Source organism: Phaseolus vulgaris, chromosome 7 (assembly GCF_051622355.1).
Source record: "Phaseolus vulgaris cultivar YP4 chromosome 7, ASM5162235v1, whole genome shotgun sequence".
NCBI classification, from domain to species: Eukaryota; Viridiplantae; Streptophyta; class Magnoliopsida; order Fabales; family Fabaceae; genus Phaseolus; species Phaseolus vulgaris.
In genome coordinates this window covers 10,173,224-10,194,078 of record NC_143504.1, presented here as the reverse complement: position 1 = coordinate 10,194,078, position 20,855 = coordinate 10,173,224, and the positions used below count along the sequence as shown (strand labels likewise).

The window sequence follows — 20,855 nt, the reverse complement described above, 5'->3', positions numbered from 1 at the left end:
TCTACTTTCTCAGACTGAAGAGTACAATTAATCTGCCAGCAGAGGCATCAAACACTGAGGAAGCGGGCCAAGCCATCATCTTACATCATATGATTACTCTAATAATTTTATTCTCTCAACATCTCTTTCTTTCTCCAATGTAACCGCAGGTTACATTGCAGTTGCAACCTTCATTGCCTAACTTTCTTTTCTAATCTTTGATTATGATTGGATTCACAGGATTAGGATAATGCCATTATTAAGCTTCAAATTATTCAATCTATGCTCTTTCAAATTCAAACAGTTAAAAAAAAATGTTAACAAACTATATATCTTGCTGATAAACTAGTTACAATTAGAAGATCCTTGAGTTGGTTTTGCATGAATGAAAAGCTAAGTGAATAAAATGAAGATTAGGATTATGGTAATAAAAAATAGATGGGAAGGGAAGTGCAGTGAAATGTTGAGGGGGAGAAGAAAAACACAAAATCCTAGAATTGATTTCCCCAGGAGGTGTTAGGATGTGGGTGGTCCCACTATAGCCTGACCAATAATGTCCTATTGTAAGCTTTTGACCTGCTTTGACCGTATACCATATTCCCTGCAAACCAATTGAAAGTAGAGAGAGAGAGTGGTCCATTCCTTTTTGTATGAGATTCCCCAGTGGCTATAATGATAATCCTCCAGCTGCTACAATCATGCTTTTACTTTTCCCAGGATCCTTGCCTTTTTTACTTTCTTCAAGCCCTGGCCAGACATGCGTGTGTATCACAGACACCTACCTAAGCTCAAAGAGTGAAACTCAGTTCAGTGTGAATCATTACTTAGTAGGAGAACCTACCCATTGCCAACCTCAATCTCTCTTATACATACATTCATACCTGCACTTTCACAGGCCACACACCTTTGCTTCATTACACATTACACATATAAGGCTAAGCAACAAGAATAACAATAATAACCTCTCTTCTTCCAACTATTTCCCATTTCCCATTTCCTATTTCATTCACACCATCCTTCTACAATTTCTTCCTACCTCCAACACTTTCATGCTTCTTCTTCGTCTACATATCTTAAATCAAACACTTTTCTTCAGCAATGGGGTTAATAAATTATTAAAAAAGGGTTGTCGATTTATCATACATTTGGTTAAAATAACACCACCTCTCTCTTCTTCATTATCCAGATTCTTTTCTACCCGCATAAAATATATATAATAAGGAGGCTTCTCATTACTCCAAAGGGTTTCTTAGCTTAGTGGTGACCAATGTTTGAGGGGGTAAAAAGTATCAAAGAACATAAAGAAATAAATTACTGTTAGAATACAAGGCAATATTGATCACGCAACCAATTAACCTTAGAAAAATTTCGTTTAACAGTGTGACAGATGACATATATCTATCAAGTGGTAACCAATGTTTGAGCGAGGTTAAGCGTAGCTATAAGGACAAAGTGAATAAATAGACTACTGTTAACAACATTGATCATGCAAATGACCAATTAACAGTTATGTTTCCGTTCTCACTGTGTGTTAGAGACGGGCTACGACTCCAAAGTGTTGTTCATCAACTGGTAAGTAATCAATATTTGAGCCAGGTAAAATGTATTTAAGGACAAGATTGCTGCTAAAAACAATATAGACCATGCAAAGGAAGTGACCAATTAACAGTATAAATATTCGTTAGGATAAGCATGCTGAATTTGTTACTGTGTGTGTTTATAATACAACAATGTGGCTTCATTTTAACCTACAAAGTTAGTGAATCATAGGTCATTTTAGTAAAATTTGCAAACGACCGTCTCAATAAAAGCCCTGATTTTATCTAGGATTAATTTCGCATCCATTAAAAATATACCCTCAAATCATAAATGGCCCTTATTAATGTAAGAAATTTACCCTGAAGAAAGTAGAATGAATTAAAATTTGTTCTTTAGGCCCTTGTTAATGTAAGGAATCATATTAAGCTAACTATGATTATCTTGGAAAAAAACAAGCAGAGATTATGTAGCTAGCAATTTTCTTCCATATATTTAATGGCTGAGGGCTATTAAAAATAGAATAATTAAAATAATCATATGAATAGATGACTGTGTGTAACTGTATACTATATGACACAGTGTTGCTTCTTTTGAGGCTATTGTTGGTATAATCAGAGGTCATATGAAATGTCCATGAGACAGACAAGCATGGTAACAAGAAGGGTGAGGAAGTAAATTTTTTTATAACTTCCATGTTAATTGTCAGGAATAGTTATAATTTACGGTAACTTGGGGTTCTTGCTGTTTTCCCATGCCCTCTTTTCAAGTGGAGTGAAATGATTATCAAATTGAAGGCAAAGAAAAAGAGAAAAGAAAAGAAAAATAAAAAATACACCCACATGTGAGCCCCCAGCTGGTAAATGAGGGAATATGTTTCCCCAACTTAACACTCTGCAGATCACATATGCATCACTCGCAAGAACCCTAGAAAAATCTCTTCGATTCAAGGTTTTTGCAATGATGAAAAAGGAAGATAAAAAAAGATGTACCTTTGTTCAGTCCTGAGGAAGCACAACCTGTGCCTTTGAAAATGACAATGCCGTGCTTTTCTTGAATAATTGGCCTATATGTATATATAGACTGTATATATGACCTCCAATAGTCGGTACAATTCATGATTAAAATAACAAACCAAAGGAAAAACAACTATCAAACAAAACAACTCAACCTCATACTATTGTTCATGCTCTTTTACCCACATAAATTTAAACTTGATCATGATCCTCTCCATGTATCTACATGGAATATGCTTGGCTCCTCATACGCCATCCACGGAGGTCATTGATGCTTCGATGAGCTCTGCAAATGGCATACAGGGAGCCAGGCACATACACATATGTATGCATGATGCGACAAACAAACATCAATTGCTTAATTAATAATAAGATGCATGTGGGTAATTAAACACATACATGCACAAAATCAAGTTTCTCCTCTAACTAAGCTCTAATTAGCCTCACCAAATCCTAAGGATAAGGAAGGCATGTATGATGCATGAGTGTATGTATGATACATAAAAAAGAGTGTTTGAGAGTAGAAGGAGCTTGCAAAGTAATAGACCTAGCCATATGATTAATACATGATGGATGATGATGAAAGGTAGGTGTATAGATGGTTGATGGGAGGAAGATGAATGTGGAGGGAGGGAGGGGGAGAGAAAGGGAGAAAAAGAGAGATTGGAGGATGGGATGAGAGTAGTAGAGAGTAAGAGTGAAGGGGATGGAGGTAGTATATATGGAGGGTGGGGGAGATGATATAGAGGATGGAACTAAGTCATAATCAAATGGGGTTGAAAGCCCCACAAAAACCCTACTGAATTGGCATAAAACAAGCAAACCAATGGGCTAAACGTAGGGGGATTAAGGTGTGGCTAATAATAGTGGGGTTTGTGTGTGGTTTTGAGAGGGAAAGAAGGAAGATGTGGGGTTGTGGTTGCACCCTGAAGCCAAGTTCCCCCACTAAATATAGAGAGCAACACAAGGAGCAAAGGTAGCTAGGTAGGGGTAAGAGGAAGAGTTATGAGAGAGAAATGGAATGGGGTTGGGTTACTAACCACGCAATTTCCTAAGCTAGACTTATGTTGTTTGAAATCTCCTTTTCTGGGTCGTAAAGCTAAGTGTGCTTTTGCTCTTCTCTGAAGCTCATTTTGTCTGCAAGTGCTTGGAGGACATGGATTCCTCATCACTCAACTTTCTTTAAATAAAAATAAAGCTAAAGAAAGATAAAGGAGGGGAAGTATTACCAAAATGTGCCTTCTTTTTCCTTTTCCTTTTCCCCCATCACCTCTATGTTTCTTTATCTACTTTTTTTTTTTTTTTTTTTTGAGTTTTCCACTTTACTTTATATGCAATCATATTTTATTACCAATTGATTATAATACTACTTCCTTCCAGGGACAGCTTTGCACTAACCCTTTTTTGTTTACATTTTAGAATAATCCTTCCTAGGCCCCCAATCTTGTCACCTAATTCCACCACTTTTATTACCCTCTACTCCACTCACATAATATTAACCCCTTTAATTCCATGTTTTCCCTTTTTTGCTCTAACATGCTACATTTGTTTACACATGTGTTTTATTACCCCACTTTTCCATCACTATTTTCCTATACCAAAACTTCATCTTTTCAACCCATTCTCCTTCTTTCTATCCATATAACACATAAAATCAAATAAATATCCTACTAAAAATATCTCCATCAATTCTTCCACTTAATCATTAGTTTTAAAGTTTGAATTTCAATACATAACTACTTTTAATATTTAGAACAAAATTTTGTCTCTTTAATGACACCTACCCTGTTTGAACAAAGTTATGCATTGCACTTTTTTTTTATAATGGCTAAAAATTAATATAATTGCATTTTGAAGCAAATAATCAGGCCTTGGAGATCTGCACAGTAATTAAGCTCTATCTTTAAATGTTGATTTGAAGACAATTATTTGGCTTTAGTTAGAAAACATTTATTTGAGGAAAATTGAACTTAAAATTGGAAATTAGGGTTATGACTTGTGAGAAAGGAAAGGGAGGAATGGGGAGACAAGAAGGACTTGATGATGTGATTTAAAAAAAAGGATTATATATTTTGTCCATTGTAATTTTCATAGTGCTTTATAAAAGCAATAATGTATGTGTATAAGTTGATAGACACATTCTACAATTTTTGACAAATTATCACTTTGACTGACTTTTGTTCTGGAAAAGTAAAACATTCAACCCATGAGGGCAATCATATCACCCTGCTTAGAATACGGGGAAATTTATATCAAATTATTCTAAATTAATATAAAAATAATAATGTCAGGTTAGACCCTACCCTAATTTTTAGTGGCACTGTTAATAACAACAAAAATTACGGTAAAAAGCATATAAAGTCACACCATATCAATAAATCATAAAACGTTATAAGTACTGTATAAACAGAAATAAAATAGTGAAAATGTTTATTCTATTTTTTTTTTACATTAGCAAAAAAAAATGTGTTTTATCATGCATTCTTTTCTTTGATCATTCATGGGAAAAAAATGAAAAATCTAATTTCACCACTCTACATGTCTGCTCAATTGTATGTATTTTTTCTTTCATATAAATGCTATAGATATGATTTCCCTGATTAGTTTCAAGAGAAGAAATAAAAGGTAATATAAATTAAAAATGAAAAGTACCTTTTTTACTTATTAGACAGAGAAGAAAAGGGAAGGGAAAGATTATTTTAACTTTCATTTATTTAAAGTAACTTTTATCTTTCATTTTCTCTTTCACCCTATCTAAACATTCAAAAAATCATAATGATTAAGCTATGAAACAATTAATATTGTATTTAAAACTTTTAAATAATAATTAATGGGCATTAAATATAATTAGAAAATGGATATTACATATATATCCTCTTTATTTTTTATTTTGTCCATCCGATTAAACATTGTTAAAATAAATTAAAGACTAAAATATACAGTTTATTTAATTTAAATACCACCATTAAATTTTTCTAAATATTTAATAATGTATGTTTACTCAAATAAATTTAATTTCTCGAGTTATCCTACACTCATGTGACGCCTAAGATTTCAAGACATTCAGAAAAAGTAAACATTTTGAAAGTGATAAAACATCTAATCAAAATTTGGTGTTAGTGATGTGATACATAAAATGGTTGAAAATGACCTTTTATTTGAAAAAATTTATTATAAAAAAAATATAATAAATATAAAATAAATTAGTAACATGTATATTTTTAAAAAATACAAAAATATATTTGAAACTGATATTTCAGGAGAGAAATTATTTAATAGAACTTGTTATATTTTATGAACATAAAATGTTAAAATTATGGTGTATTTTTTCTATCAAAATAGAAAATTAAATATCTTATAAGTAAGATAGTAGTAAAGTGTTAAAAGATATTTTAATTATAATTTTTTTAAAATAAAGTAAATATATATAATATATATCTGTACTTGTTAAAGGAGGAGAGAGTATACAATGAATAAGAAAGAAATGATAGTTTAACACTTGTGTTTATAATAGAATAGTAGTAGTAAAAAATATTTTGGTAATAGTATTTAGAATTTTATTTTTTTTGCATATACTTGTGCCTATCATAGAATAGTTTTTTTTTTTTTTTTTTTTAATTTTTACCAGCACCTATCTAGAATAGTATATATCAACACTGTAACACTCTTATACCTTAAGAGAAATGACTTGAAAAAGAATAAAAAAATGGAGCATTTCAAAGTTTATGTTCTATATGAAAGAAAAAATAGAAACTAAAACAAACTTACATTATATGGATCTACATAGGACAATTAATTGTTATAACCTAATTTTTTTTGCACCCAAATGTGTACATATTCTTTGTTCTATTGTCATTTCTACTTAGCATAAGTATGATACTAACTTTCCACTTAAAAACCTAAAAGATAGGGTTACATGGTAAACTCTTTTTCTTTTATAGCGTAAAAAACAGTAATATTATCATAATAAATTAATTATTAAATATTTTCATCATTTGTAATTAAGCTTGTTTATTTTAATTACAATAAATTAATTATACTTTTCCTGCTACAGGTCTTTAATCTACCTAGTAAATCTACTAGTCACAAAAGTTTATATATTCCTTTACATCCTCCAAATGTTTCTTTTTGAGTGATTGGAAATTTCAAAATGTTGCATGAATTAGTTTAATAACAATAACAAATGTAAGAAGAATGTTGATAACACAAGGTGTGATTTGAAAGAAAAAATTACAGTGTGTGATTGATCTACGAATTGTCTATATCTTTAAGAGAATCTTTACCTGTCAAAACATGGCCACCAATAGAATGTTAGGGTTGACAACGAAAACAACAGGTGTCAGGTTCATCTTCCATTTTCAACCTTTTTGTTTACTTCTTACACTTTACACAGCTGTGAATTCCTTTCCTACTTCTACACAAATTACAACACCATTATCATAATAACATCTCTTCAATTTTCTTATTTAAGATTTTCATTTCAATTCTCATTCAGATGTAGCAAGATAAACAAATCATGTTTTTTACTTTATTTTATTATTTATTTTTAAAAAATAAAATAAATGATGTGACATTCATGAGATTAGATTGAGAATCCCAAACTACTTATATCTGCTTTCCTTGTCTTCCCTCTCTGTCTTTGTATATATTCGCTGTCTTCAACTGTGCATATGATATAACTTCAAATCACTCTCAAATTCAAACACACCTAGCACACGTTTCAAACAAGTACAATTTGTTGCAATTATATCTAAACCAAGGTTTTCAACAATAACCAATAGTTTTCTTGGTGGTGAATAATAAATCATTTTTAATTAATGGATTGGTATGCATATGATAGATACCTTTATTTTCAAGAGCAGAATAATAATTAAGTATTAGATTGCAAAGCACAAAGTTGAAGTTTATAAGTGTTGCAATTCTGTCTTGGGAGAGATTTTTGTGCTTTAAGATCTTTTATGCCTTTAGATCCTGATATAATGAGTTGGAAGTCAAACATATATGCCTGATATAATGGTAACTGAGTTATACACTATCATTCTATTTTTTAATAGGTTTATTTATAGTAAAGTGTATGAATAAACAACTTTAGGATGGTGGATAGTTATTTTTTTTTTTTTTTTTACTTACTAAATAAATTTTTGATTTCTAAATTAGTTTCTATTATTGTTAAATGATTTTTAAATTGGTATCTAATTAGCTACCAAGGTTTTAACAACCAATTATTTAGTTTCTAAATTTGATAGAAAAACCTTGGTAGTTAAAACATTGGTAACTAATTAGATACCAATTTAGAAACTATTTAACAATAATAGAAACTAATTTAGAAATCAATTTTTTTTAGTTTTTAAAATGATTTCTAATTTAGTTATTTTAGTTACTATTACAACTAATTATTTTGGTATCTAAAAATTAGTTTTTATTTGATGATTTTCTTGTAGTGGTTGAAATATTTTTTATAATTTAAAGACTGATGAAAAAAAGTTGAAATTTTCTAGTTATATACAGGTAATAACTAATAATTTTAAAGATATTGAATAATTACAATTTTGATTGGACTTTCTCTTGTAATTATAATAGAGTTGAAACATCCATCAAGTAATCTATATTATTTTATTTATTTTTATTGATAAAAAAATAATTACAACTTTAAACACCTAATTAATGTTAAAAATTAATTAAAATTTGTAGCATGATACTAGTACATATGAGCAGGTGAGAATGTGAGAGGCACAGGACATGCACTGAATATAACCGGAGACGTACCCTATGCAAACCCTATGTGTATACGTACTTATCCTTATAAATAAAAAAAATGAAGTGAGAAAAAGGTGAAAAAGAGGAAACAAAGGAGATTTACATAAAGCAAAATAATGTGAAAGGAAGAAAAGTATTGAAAAGTTAATTTTTTCTCAGAAAAATATTTAATAAAATGTGGAAGAAGAGTATGAAAGTCACATCTAGCTCCAACAAACCTTTGGGAGACAAACTTTTGAAGAAAAGAAAGGCTATATATTTTTCAAAACCCATTTTCCTTCTTTACCTCCTCCTCTCCCTGTTTTATGCCTTTCTTTATAGATAGATATGATTATTCTTACAAAAGTTTTGCCATGTCAAACCTAAATATGAATTTTTTTTTTCATTTTCTCATACATTTTTTATTTTTTTTTAAACATGATCACACTTAAGCTAGATAATTACCATTACAAGAAAATCATTGAATAGTAACTAAATTTAGAAACAAAAAAATAATTAGTCATTATATTGATTAAATTAGATACTAATTTAGAAACTAAAAAATTTAGAGACTACATTGAATCACGTACATTTAGTACCGGTGAGTGGGACTCAACTAAGTCCCTTGAATAATCAAATAAGTTTTAAGCATTATACCAATCAAGTTTTGTTGTCATATTATAATTATTATTATACTTATTAGTATTGTAACACCCCAAAAAATAAAGTTCTACCGGTCTCTATACAAACTTGAAGTTTTTCAAAATATTTCTATTACAAGAGTACGACTTATAAAAATACAAATGTTTATAATATAAGGTTCAAAAATCCATCCTAAAGCCCTCCAGAACCTCCGACACCTATATGATCATCTGCTCATGTACATAGTACAATCATCGTAGTTCACAACACAACAAGAAAAACAAGGGTAAGCTAGTGAAAATAATTTTTTATAAATCAAAAGATAAAACCAAATTACGTGGATCAATTTCTCAATTATTCAATCTTCTTCAAAACCCAACTTAAAACAATCACGTAGATTTCACATAGATATACACATCGAGGATATTCAACAAACAAAATAACAATTGGCGCCTTTTGGAAGACCTGTATTAAGTAAGTCGTACCAAAAACTCTTTTTTTATCAGCAATCAAGAATATATATATATATATATATATATATATATATATATATATATATATATATACACACACACACAAAATCCACTTCAGGAGTGATTCAACCCTTATACAAAAAGGTATGAGCAGCTTAACTGCATGACACCTTTGAAACATCTAAAAACCAAGTAGCTCCTGACGTAACCTGGCAGAAACTTCCTCCGACATCCCACTAAAGCGAATACAAACAAACCAAAGGGGCAAGAAACCAATCAGAAAACAAAAAACTAGCTGAGGGAAATTTAGACGTGAGCCAACCCCAAACCTTCAACTGAGCCAAAGAAAAGATTTCAGACAAGTCTAGAACTCCCTCATTAAAAACTATCTTATTTCTGTGACGACAAATTTCACTGACCATTGTTATCCATATATTACCCAAGCCAAGATTTATCGACTCCGGAGCATTACTCAACCTGAACTGCAAAAAGTGGGAGAAAGCATGAAAAGGAACAACCGTCGTAATACCTAACCACGCATAACAAATGTTCCACGTCAACCAAGATAACCTACAATCAAAAAACAAATGAAAATATTCCTCCTTTCTTTCCTCGCAAAAACTGCACAAACCGTTTCTGACCGTAACCTCGCACTTGAGTAAATTAACCTTTGTTGCAATCTTATTTCCCAGTACTTACCAGAGACTAACACCTGATCCAATACCTAAGACTTATATTACTAGCGAACCCAAGAGAAAGGATCAAGGTAAGTTCAATACAACCCAAGTCGTGCATCTCATATGTCACGGAGTGCATGAGCTCCCCATGATCTTCTCACCACCTAATATCTTAGTCTATGTGACTTAGATCATCAGTGAAGTTCGGAGATCTCTGTTACCACATGGACATCATTACTTAATACACAAACAAACATCAGTCCATACATTATCCCAAATGTATGACTTCAAATTCATAGTGTTTTCATCACACAATATTATTCAAAACGCGATTCACAATATTCAAAAGTCTATTTAACAAAAAAAAAACAGTTAAAATACTAAACCATCAAAATCTAATATTTCTACAAGTTTTAAATAATATATAAACAAACAACACAATATATAAACAAACAACATCCTTGCAAGAGAAATTGAATATTGGGACCACGTCCTCTCCATATCCAAATCTTCTAGCGTAGGGTACTATTAAAAATTAAAGTTAGTTTTTCTTACCTTAATTGCTTGGTTTACAAGCAACTTATAGAATTTTATCCCCTCGATTTGGATGGGCTTCAAGATATAAGGGTCTAATGCAAGTTCTCGAAACAGAACAAAAATTCAATATATAGTAGAATAAGTTGAGAGAATTACTCTTCTCAACTGACCCCACCAAAATTGATGACTAAATCCTAAGGAAAAACAGATAATAAAGGATCTTTAGAGCAAAAATGAACTTACTCTGTTTAAAAATATGATCGGGTAGAAATAAGATGAAAATTGAGAGAGAAAATTAAGAGATAAGAGAATTTGGGAGAGAAGAGAAGTTGGGAGAGATGGACAGAGAGAAAAGACAATGTATGTGTCGAGGGGTGTCTTTGGCTCTTTTTTTTTTTACACCGTTAGAAGTATGATTATCAATATTAATAATATAAAAATTATTAATATTATTCATATATTTCATATCATTCATATTATTAATTATTATAATAATAGTATTCATAATACTAATATTATTATTAGTAATATTATTGTTAATATTATTTGTAAGGATTGAAAGAAAATAGTCTTAGAGTAGAAGTGGTACAATTAAAATAACACTTGAATATTTTATTATTAAATTTAAAAGAGAATATAAATAGAAATTTAGTTATTCAGGTTTCATTTTAAAAAGAACCACCATCTCTCTAGAAAATTCTTTTTCCTTTCCTCTCCCTTCTCTTTAAGATTTTGACTTCCTCGCTCATCAATTCGACGATTGGAGTCCACCATAAGACTCCTGACAGTGAATACTACAAGACTGCCCGATAAGAATCTCATATAGAGTAAGTTCATTTTTGCTCTTCTCTTTGAGTCAAATTTTGAACTTGTTAGGTTGTTTTTGTCTTTACTTTGAATGTGACCCTTTAACTTCAGGGTTAATCTATGTTAGCTCAGGGTCCTAATGATAAAGTTAGATTTTTTATTAGGACTTTGTTGTGCAGGTTAAGTTACCTTTAAGTTCTTTGTGGATTTTGAACTCTTAGCGAATATCTGTTAAATTTCAGGTAAGGGAAGCTAGCCTTAATTTCCAATAGAACATTAGGCTAGAAGATCTGGGTGTGAGGGTTACGTGGTCACCAGTCTCAAACTTTCTTCCAGGATTGTTTGTTTTAAGTATATTAAAAATTGACTGAGATTTGAATGTGAAATTTGATATATGGTTGTTGTTATAAAATTATAATGTTGTTGATTATTGGTTGTTTGATGTTGATTTAGAGTAATTTTCAGCCATAGCATGGTCTTTGTTATTTTTGTGTGCACTCTGGTGTCATTTAGATCAAACTAAACTATTTTCGATCAATCCAAAATTTATGGGTGCTCTCTGGTTTCATTTAGATCAAACTAAACTATTTTCGATCGATCCAAAATTTATGGGTGCTCTCTGGTTTCATTTAGATCAAACTAAACTATTTTCGATCAATCCAAAATTTATGGGTGCTCTCTGGTGTCATTTAGATCAAACTAAACTATTTTTGATCAATCCAAAATTTATGGGTGCTCTCTGGTGTCATTTAGATCAAACTAAACTATTTTCGATCAATCCAAAAGTACTGGGTGCACTCTGGTGCCATTTAGCTCACACTAAACTATTTTTTATCAATCCAAAAGTACGAGATGCACTCTGGTGTCATTAGCTCACACTAAAATATTTTCGATCAATCCAATTATATATATATATATATTACTGTTATTATTATTTTAGCATAGTTTATTTTGGATTATTATTGTTAAATAACTTTTTGGATATATTTGGATTGTTAGAAAGTTTAAATTATATGTTATGATTGTATGATGTATGAATGTGTTAAATGAAGTGTGCAATGATGTGAAAGTAAGATCAAGACATAGTATTTTCAGGAAAGAAAATACCGTGTTAAGATGGTTTAGGATGTGCATTGACTAGGGATTCATCTAGAAGGAGATATCTTGACTCTACTGAGATAATGGAATCATATAGATGAAGTTATTCAGGTGGTGAGAGTCGAAGGAGGTTCATATCACTACAAGAAAATCATAAAACCAATTTTTAGAGACGTTACAATAGGAACTAAAATAGAGACCATTTTAGAAAAAAAAAAATTGGTTTCTAAATTAGTTTCTATTATTTTCTATTATTGTTAAATAGTTTCTAAATTAGTATCTAATTAGCAACTAAGGTTTTAACTACCAATTATTTAGTTTCTAAATTTGGTAGCAAAAATCTTGGTTGATAATTAGATACCAATTTAGAAAGTATTTAACAATAATAGAAAATAATATAAACTAATTTAGAAACCAATTTTTTTTTTTAGTTTCTAAAATGGTCTCTAATTTAGTTACTATTGCAACTAATTCTTTTGGTTTCTAAAAATTGGTTTCTATTTCATGATTTTCTTGTAGTGTATGAATGGGTAAGTTGTTTGAAAGATAACTAACTTGACCTATTATATGAGTAGTTAACCCTGTTATACTAGGAGAGAGATGATATTGAGATTATTTATGCGCATAGCTATGTGAATTTCACAGTGATATAGTATGACAGGTGCAAATCTTTAAATCTAAGTCATCGCACGAGTCTTCCGGAAGTAGAGTCAAGTATCTATGTTATATGTATTAGTGGAAGTCTGATATCTGAAAGATGAATATTGAATTTTAATAGACACTTGATTATTTATGTTTACTAATATCGAATTGAAATTTTATAGAATTTTGTATTATGTTTATATATTCATTTTAATATTTTATATAATTTTTTTTTAGATGTGGGAAAATATAGAAATGTTACATTATTAAATATTATTAAGTATTATAAATAATATTAAATATTATTAATATTGTTAAATATTATCAATATCATTAATATTATTAATATCATTAATGAATATCATTAATATTATTAATAATATCATTAATTAATATTATTAATATCATTAATGAATATCATTAATATTATTAATATCATTAATTAATGTTATTAATAATAATATTAATAATTTTATAATATTAATAGTATTAATTTTATAATATTAATAGTATTAATTTATATTATTAATAGTATGCAAACTTAATCGTTATGATTATTATATATAATTATTATTTATGAGTATTAGTTATCATGGTTATTTATATTATAATAATATTTTTAATATTATGTATATAATTATTATTAATAATATTATTTATATTATCAAAATTATTAAGATTATTTATATTCTTAATATATTAATATTTTTAATAAAAATATTTATAATATAATTAATAATAATATTGAATTTACTTTTAGATATAGATTCGTGGGTAAAATTTGTGGATAATGTAAAATTTACCTATAGATGGAGATATGTGGATAATAATCTATAGGTAAATTTGAATTTACTTACGAAATCATATTTGTGGATAGTATTTGTAGGTAATACTGAATTTACCTACGATCTAGATCCGTGGATAATATTTGTCAGTAATATTGAATTTACCCACTAATTCAGATTCGTGGTTACAGATTCGTGGATAATAACCGTAAGTAATTCTGATATTTTTTGTAATACATGTAAGGGACATCCGATTTTGCAGCAATCATTGTTTTTCTTCTTTTTCAAAGCTAAAAGTCACTACTTCTCCTTGTTTACATCTCCTTAATTGAGTTTACATTTTTCTGAAGTTAAAATTTTGAACATTTTTTTTGTGAATGGTATCTTAGGTAATTTCTTTCTTTCTTTTTGCAAATTTTATCTTTCTCATGTTTTCTTTCATTCATGCTTTATGAAATTAAACATATCTTTAGAGTACTTATGACTAGAAATTGATTCTTAGAGGTGATAAAGGGGTTCTCTTAGTATTTTTGGTTCATTATATTTTTCAAGTTACAATTTCTTGGAGTTTAAGGAAAATCTAAATAAAAGAAGTCAATATTATTTTCTTTTTACATCCAAATTAGGTTACAATTTTAATTAGGGTGTGTATTTTGGGTAAAAAAAAATCATGTGAATTGTTAAATTGCTTGGTTTTTGAGTTGGTTATGATGATTTACATGTACTTGAATTTCCTTTCGTAGATTTTGAATGAATTTTGACTTTTGTGGTGGTTTTTGTATAATAGAACCTTAAAAGAATGATATTATGACATCTAGTGTTTGATGTAATGATATTAAACTCTTGTTAGGTTCTTAGTCTTTATAACTAAAAATAAGGTTTTAGTTATAAGTTATATGAAATAGTCCTTATTTAGTGTGAATATTTCACTTTATGAAATAATATAGTTTAAGAGTTACTCATTATTGGTGCCCATAGTATTTAGTGTAAAGGAAGAAAATTAAATTGTATGATTATGAGTATAAGTGTATAATATTAAATGATACATGAAATTTTTACTTTTGTTGGATGTGAGTTTGCTAAACTTTTGGTTATGCATATATTACTTGAGTAACATGTATCTTGCTTAAACGATATATGGACTTGAGAGCAGGATTTTCAATCCAGGAACTTCATATTCATATGATGAGTACTTTACTTGAATTATCATTTATCCTTTAAGTGAAGAATAAACTAGAGTAGGGTTCACATAGCATAAATTGGGATGTACTTAGCATAAATTGGACTTGTGCCAAACCCATCTTTCATGATAAGTGCACCAAGGTTTAGGGTGTTTTGACCTACCTTCTAGAAGGTTTCTCACAAATGACGCCCCTACCCCTCTCACCCTTGTTCCCCAAGTCACTCTCTTCTATATAAAGGGTGTCCTGCCTCATAAATAAAGTGAAACCCATAAAAATGTGCAATTCTAAAATCAACTCACATCACTAGAGCACTAACCAATCCTTTCTTCACTTCTATAAATTACGCTTGCACCTATCAGTCCAAGTAAAATTTTGATCCTTGTGAGTTAATTATATCAAATATACTATTACACTAAAAAACATTTCAATAAACTTTCGATAATAGCTAGCTAAACCTACAAAACTCATTACCTCAATAGCAGTCATAAACCTAAAACTATTTTTTAGGTCCTTACAATAAATTATTTTAAGATATTTATCAAACACTTTTTATATTGATCAAACATTTTAGATAGTAATTTTATTAGTCACGATTTTGTCTTTAAGAGTCATCTTGATGTATGAAGAGAAAAATATGTATTTAAAGTGTCTTTAATCTCAACCTCTAAGCAATATAAAACAATTGAATATACTGGAACAAGTTCCATGTTGAACCATAATAACTAGATACAATATGTTAGTTGTTAAAAAACTATTGCTGATAAAAAAAATTATAACTAAAAATATTATATTGATTGTAAATTCAATAACCATTTTGATTGTGATATAATTTTCAAGTGGTATGGATTAGATACTAGGTATGCTTAATCACTAACCTGCAAAAATAAGTGGTTTTTTTTATCAAAAAAAATATTAGAAAAGAAGATCAAGGCAGTGTAAAATATAATATTTATTTACCAACGCGTTAGAATATTTTGCAAATGAAAAATAATCGTTAATTCATTCACAGACGCTTAAAAAAGGCACATAACTTTACTTTTTATCTTCATATATATCCAATCCAATTGATCATGATTTATCCTCCTTCTTCTTTCTTGCTCCCTCCTGCTAAACTAAAAGTTTTCTCACTCTAATTATATGTTTTCAATATTTATGTGTTTATCTATAAACATGTTTAGACAAAACAAATTATAATCATTTACAAAATAATATTCTTCATAAATTAAAACTAATTTTTGTACAAAATAATAAACACATTTCAAAGAAACCAATATAAAAATTAATTTTATCTCATAAAAATATTTTAATTTTTATTTGTTAAAAAGAGTTACGTTAAAGTTATCGTCATAGAATTTTCCTACGTATGCCCTACATAAAATATGCATCGTGGAAATGTTTGTTTGCTACGTTTGTTAATCGGTGGTATGTAAGGTGGTTCCGTGGTTGGTTGTCTTATCCTTTGAAGGTACCTGTAATCTGGTCACATTATGTTCAATTTCAAATATCAAATTCCCTTTCAAAAAAGACTAGTTCTGATGGGGTCATGAGTTGGTGGAAAATATCCTCCCAACATTTTTTAATAATTATGTTATATTCTTAATTAAAGTTATTAGGTGTTTTGACACATTTTTCAATTACTTTCTTCTTACCATTTTCTCAAAACACTGAAAAAATAATTGTGTTTTTTTATGAACAAGAAACAATATATACTTGAACCACTTTAGGATGATCGAACTCATATAAAAAGACAAACTCAATCATACAACACAACACATTTCAGATAGATAAACACCTAACCTTGTCCAACAACAACCACAAACAAATTAAAAAGAAAAAGGCAAGTCAGAGGATCAAGATACCAATCAAAATCAGATAAACAAGTAGAGGGGAATTTAGAAGTAACCCAAGACTAAATCTTCAATTGAGCCAAAGAAAAGATCTCAAAGAAATCCAACACTCCACATTTAAAAATCATCTTATTCATGTGACATCAAATCTCACTAACCACTGCAATCCAAATACCCTTAGTCCTAAGTTGATTGACTCAAGAGCATTACACAACCTGAATTGCAAAAAATGAGAGTAAGAGTTAAGGGGGGCAACCGAAGAAATGCCTAACCACACATAACAAAGATTCCACACCAACCAGATTATTCTACAGTGAAAAAACAAATGATTTAACTCCTCATCTTTTAACCCGCAAAAGCAACAAAGAACGCTTCTAATTGTTATCTCCCGTCTAAATAAATTAACCTTAGTGGCTAACTTATTAACCAGCACCTTCCAAGCGGTAACCTGAGCTGAAGGCAAAGCCTTAGTCCTCCAAATCATTTTAAGCCGATTTAATTGAGAACTCTTGGAACTTAACGTCTTTCCAAATACACTTATCAACTTTTTCCAAGACAGGGCACGAGTTGTGCACTACCTCAAGAAGTTGTCTAACTTGAACCTCCTTCCAATCAAAAAGACTTTTCCACCACGCCAAAGATCACTCCCAGACACTGTTTGCCCAAAACCGACAATGCTCCAACGACACATCTTTCTCAACACAAAGTGAAAAGAGCCTTGGAAACTTATTCTTCAAGATATCATTACCTACCCACGGGTCCTCCCAAAATTTGATACTCTTCCCATTACCAACTTCCCACTTAAAACCGTCTTCGAAATTAGTTCCCCATTTCTCCAGCTTCCAAATCTTCTTCTAATCTAACCACCAAAGGGAAACATTATTAGTTGTCCCGCCCTTTTCCAGCTTTATCCAGTCTCCATATTTAGATTCTAAAACCTCCTTCCACAGACCTTCCTCATTAGACCCCAACCGCCAAATCCATTTACCCAACAAAACCGAGTTGAAATCATTAATATTAACTATCTCAAGAAACACAAGAAACCCAAGCGATCTTCCTCCCTTCAGAACCCCACCCCAAAGGAAGTCCCTTTGAATAATCACAATCTTTTTCACCACAACTGTAGGCAACGTAAACATTGACATATAGAACAACAAGATAGATGAAAGAATTGACTTGATGAGACAAATTTTGTTCAGCTATAGAGATATTTCTACCTCTCCATCTTCCCAATCTGGAATTAATTCTATCAACCACACCATCCCAGAACGCTTCCCTCTTGTGACACCCCCCAACAGGCATCCCCAGATATTTAAAAAGAACTTTCATTACCTCATAATTAAAAATAGCCGCAAAACCCCGGATAGTGAACGATTCTACCCCCACCCCACCAATGTTGCTTTTCAAGAAATTCACCTTCAAACCCGAAGTCAACTCAAAAAAATTCAACATTGCCTTATAGTTGACCACAATTTTAGAATTTGCATGGCCAAAAAACAAAGTATCATATGCATATTTAAGCATATTAAATCTTACCTTCTTATTCCCGATCTCCAGAATTTCTACCACATCAAGCTCATAAGTTTTCCTAGAAACTCATGCCAAACCTTCAACCACAATAAGGAATAAAAAAGGGGTAAGAGGGTCACCTTGTCTCAAACCCTTCAACGGAGAAAATTTCTTAGTTGGGCTCCTGTTAACAAGAATAGATACCGAAGCAGGTTCAAGACAAGATTTAATCCAAAGGATCCACTTATCACAGAAGCCAAGCCTTCCTAACATATAAATGATGAAATTCCACTTCACAAAAATCGTAAGCCTTCTTGTAGTCCGTCTTGAAGAAAACACAACTCTTCTTCTTCCTCTTAGCCTCCTCAAACACCTCATTAGTGACAAGAACACTATCCATTAGACCCCTTCCTTCAAGAAAAGTCGATTGTCTAGAATCAATGACTTTATATAACACATTTTTCCTCCTAAGGGATAACAGCTTTGAGATAATCTTGTACAAGCACCCGACCAAAGAAATGGGTCTAAAATCACCGAGTAGTTGTGGATTTTTAGACTTAGGAACCAAGCAGATAAAAGAAGCATTTGACCTCGTAGGCCAATAACCAGAGACAACAAAATCATTCACTGCCAAAAGAATATCCTTCTTTAACATATCCCAACTATGTTTAATGAAACTAAAATTAAAATCATCCACACCGCATTCTTAACTTTCTCTTAAGAGAAAGACCCAACCAACATCTTATTATATGTTCCAGAGATAGAATTAAAAAATATGTTGTCCAACCTAACATGAGGCTTGTTAACTCCTTCAAATCTAGTATCGAAAAATTCTCTACTTTATCTTTAACCACATCCTTATCATCACACCAACAACTATTAATGAACATACCATTAAAACTATTTCTTACCCTTTGTCACGCAACAACCAAATGAAAGTATTTAGTATTTAAATCGCCTAGTTGCAGCCACATGTGACAAGTTTTCTGAAAATAAACAACTTTTTTGAAGAGATTCTTGTTTTAATCTACCAACAATAATGTCTTCTCCTCCCTACCTACCTCATCTAGAACGCCTTCATCGTCCCGAACATCCAAATCTTGAATTTTCTTTTTTAATTCCTCCCTAATGCTAATTAGATTCCCAAAGGTATATATATTCCAGGCTTTTAAATCCAACTTTAATCTTTTCAAATTTTCCTTGAAAGCAAACAACCCTCTTCCATACACATAGTAGTTAGTCCATTTGTCGCACACAAAATCATTGAACCTGTCGTCGCTCTGCAAAATGTCCAAGCTTCTAAACAGTGTCAGTCCCCAATCTGAACATGTGTCTTTTAGTACCAGGGCGCAATGGTCTGATACTGATCTACTATAAATAAACTATTTATTATTTGGCCAATGTTCCAACCATTCTTTGGAAACCAAAACCTATCGATTCTACTTTTCACAGACTCATTTGGTTTATACTAAGTAAATTTCCTGCCAATCATCGGGATATCCAACGATTAAGACTTTTTAATAAAATTATTAAACTCCCTAATTTCTCTGTTGTAGTTCGACACGGAAGCAAAACTTTTCCTCTCCTCCTTCCTTCTTATAGCATTAAAATCCCCCACAACACACCAAACTCTATTCAAATAATTCGTCCTCACTTCACAAATCTCGTCCCAAATTAACTTCTTTTCACAATTGTAACATGTACACCACCAACAACCTTCCAAACCCCTTCAATAATGGAAAAATTGTTCCCATTAAAAGACCTCAACATCTTAAAACAATTCTTCCTCCACATTGTAATACTCCCACCAGCATTGTTACAAACTTCATTTTCAACCCATTCGATATCGTTAGAACCCTATAAAAGAAAACAATTCCCCGCACCAAACTCATAACACTTTGTCTCTTGTAAGCTGACCATACCTACTTGTTCCATACCAATTAAATTTGTCATATATCTTCTTTTAATGCTTCCCCCATAACCTTCGTATATTCAGACTAATTATTTTCATAATCAGAAGCACTGACCTCCTTCCTTATACTAGTATTCTGAGCTTCCAACTTGTAACAAACTTAGAACCATGTCCTCCTCACCATTAATGGAAAAAACCCATCTCCTTTCCACAATTTCAGATTTTTTTAGCTTCAGAAACATAATTTTTTATCCAAAACAATCTATTACAATGCGACTAAGAAGAGGTTTATTTATTTAGACATGCATAAGGGTTTTCATTTTTTATGAAAGATTTTTGTTTAAAGCAAAAAATTATAAAAAGAGGTTCATGGGTTTGGAATATGTTAATATGTTTGAAAAATGTAGATTTCTCTGCATAAATTGAAATGAGGGATTTCAGTCCATAATAAATTATTGAAATTAAATTCACATAA

The 20,855-nt window shown here is 30.5% G+C and overlaps 1 protein-coding gene and 1 long non-coding RNA gene across 2 annotated transcripts; both read right to left on the bottom strand.

Annotated features, from left to right (window-relative positions):
* Positions 1–283: 283 nt before the first annotated feature.
* LOC137828619 (uncharacterized) lies at positions 284–3,452 on the bottom strand. Its single transcript, XR_011083922.1, has 2 exons — positions 2,508–3,452; positions 284–761 (listed from the first exon to the last, which is right to left on the bottom strand). It is a non-coding gene; the product is annotated as an uncharacterized LOC137828619 (long non-coding RNA).
* A 14,361-nt stretch (positions 3,453–17,813) lies between these two features.
* LOC137829018 (uncharacterized) lies at positions 17,814–19,123 on the bottom strand. Its single transcript, XM_090304724.1, has 4 exons — positions 18,720–19,123; positions 18,496–18,547; positions 18,177–18,375; positions 17,814–18,079 (listed from the first exon to the last, which is right to left on the bottom strand). Exons 1-4 carry the CDS (start codon positions 19,121–19,123, stop codon positions 17,814–17,816), a joined length of 921 nt encoding a protein of 306 aa, XP_090160850.1.
* Positions 19,124–20,855: the final 1,732 nt, after the last annotated feature.

What these genes read in the sequence shown, in the direction of transcription:
- LOC137829018 (XM_090304724.1), bottom strand. Translation starts at nt 19,123, where the DNA reads ATGTTAAAGAAGGATATTCTTTTGGCAGTGAATGATTTTGTTGTCTCT. An exon ending in GTTAGGAAGGCTTGGCTTCT is followed by an intron (nt 18,548 to 18,719) that starts GTGATAAGTGGA and finishes ATGAGTTTCTAG; the next exon opens with GAAAACTTATGAGCTTGATG. An exon ending in TGGAGATCGGGAATAAGAAG is followed by an intron (nt 18,376 to 18,495) that starts GTAAGATTTAAT and finishes TCGGGTTTGAAG; the next exon opens with GTGAATTTCTTGAAAAGCAA.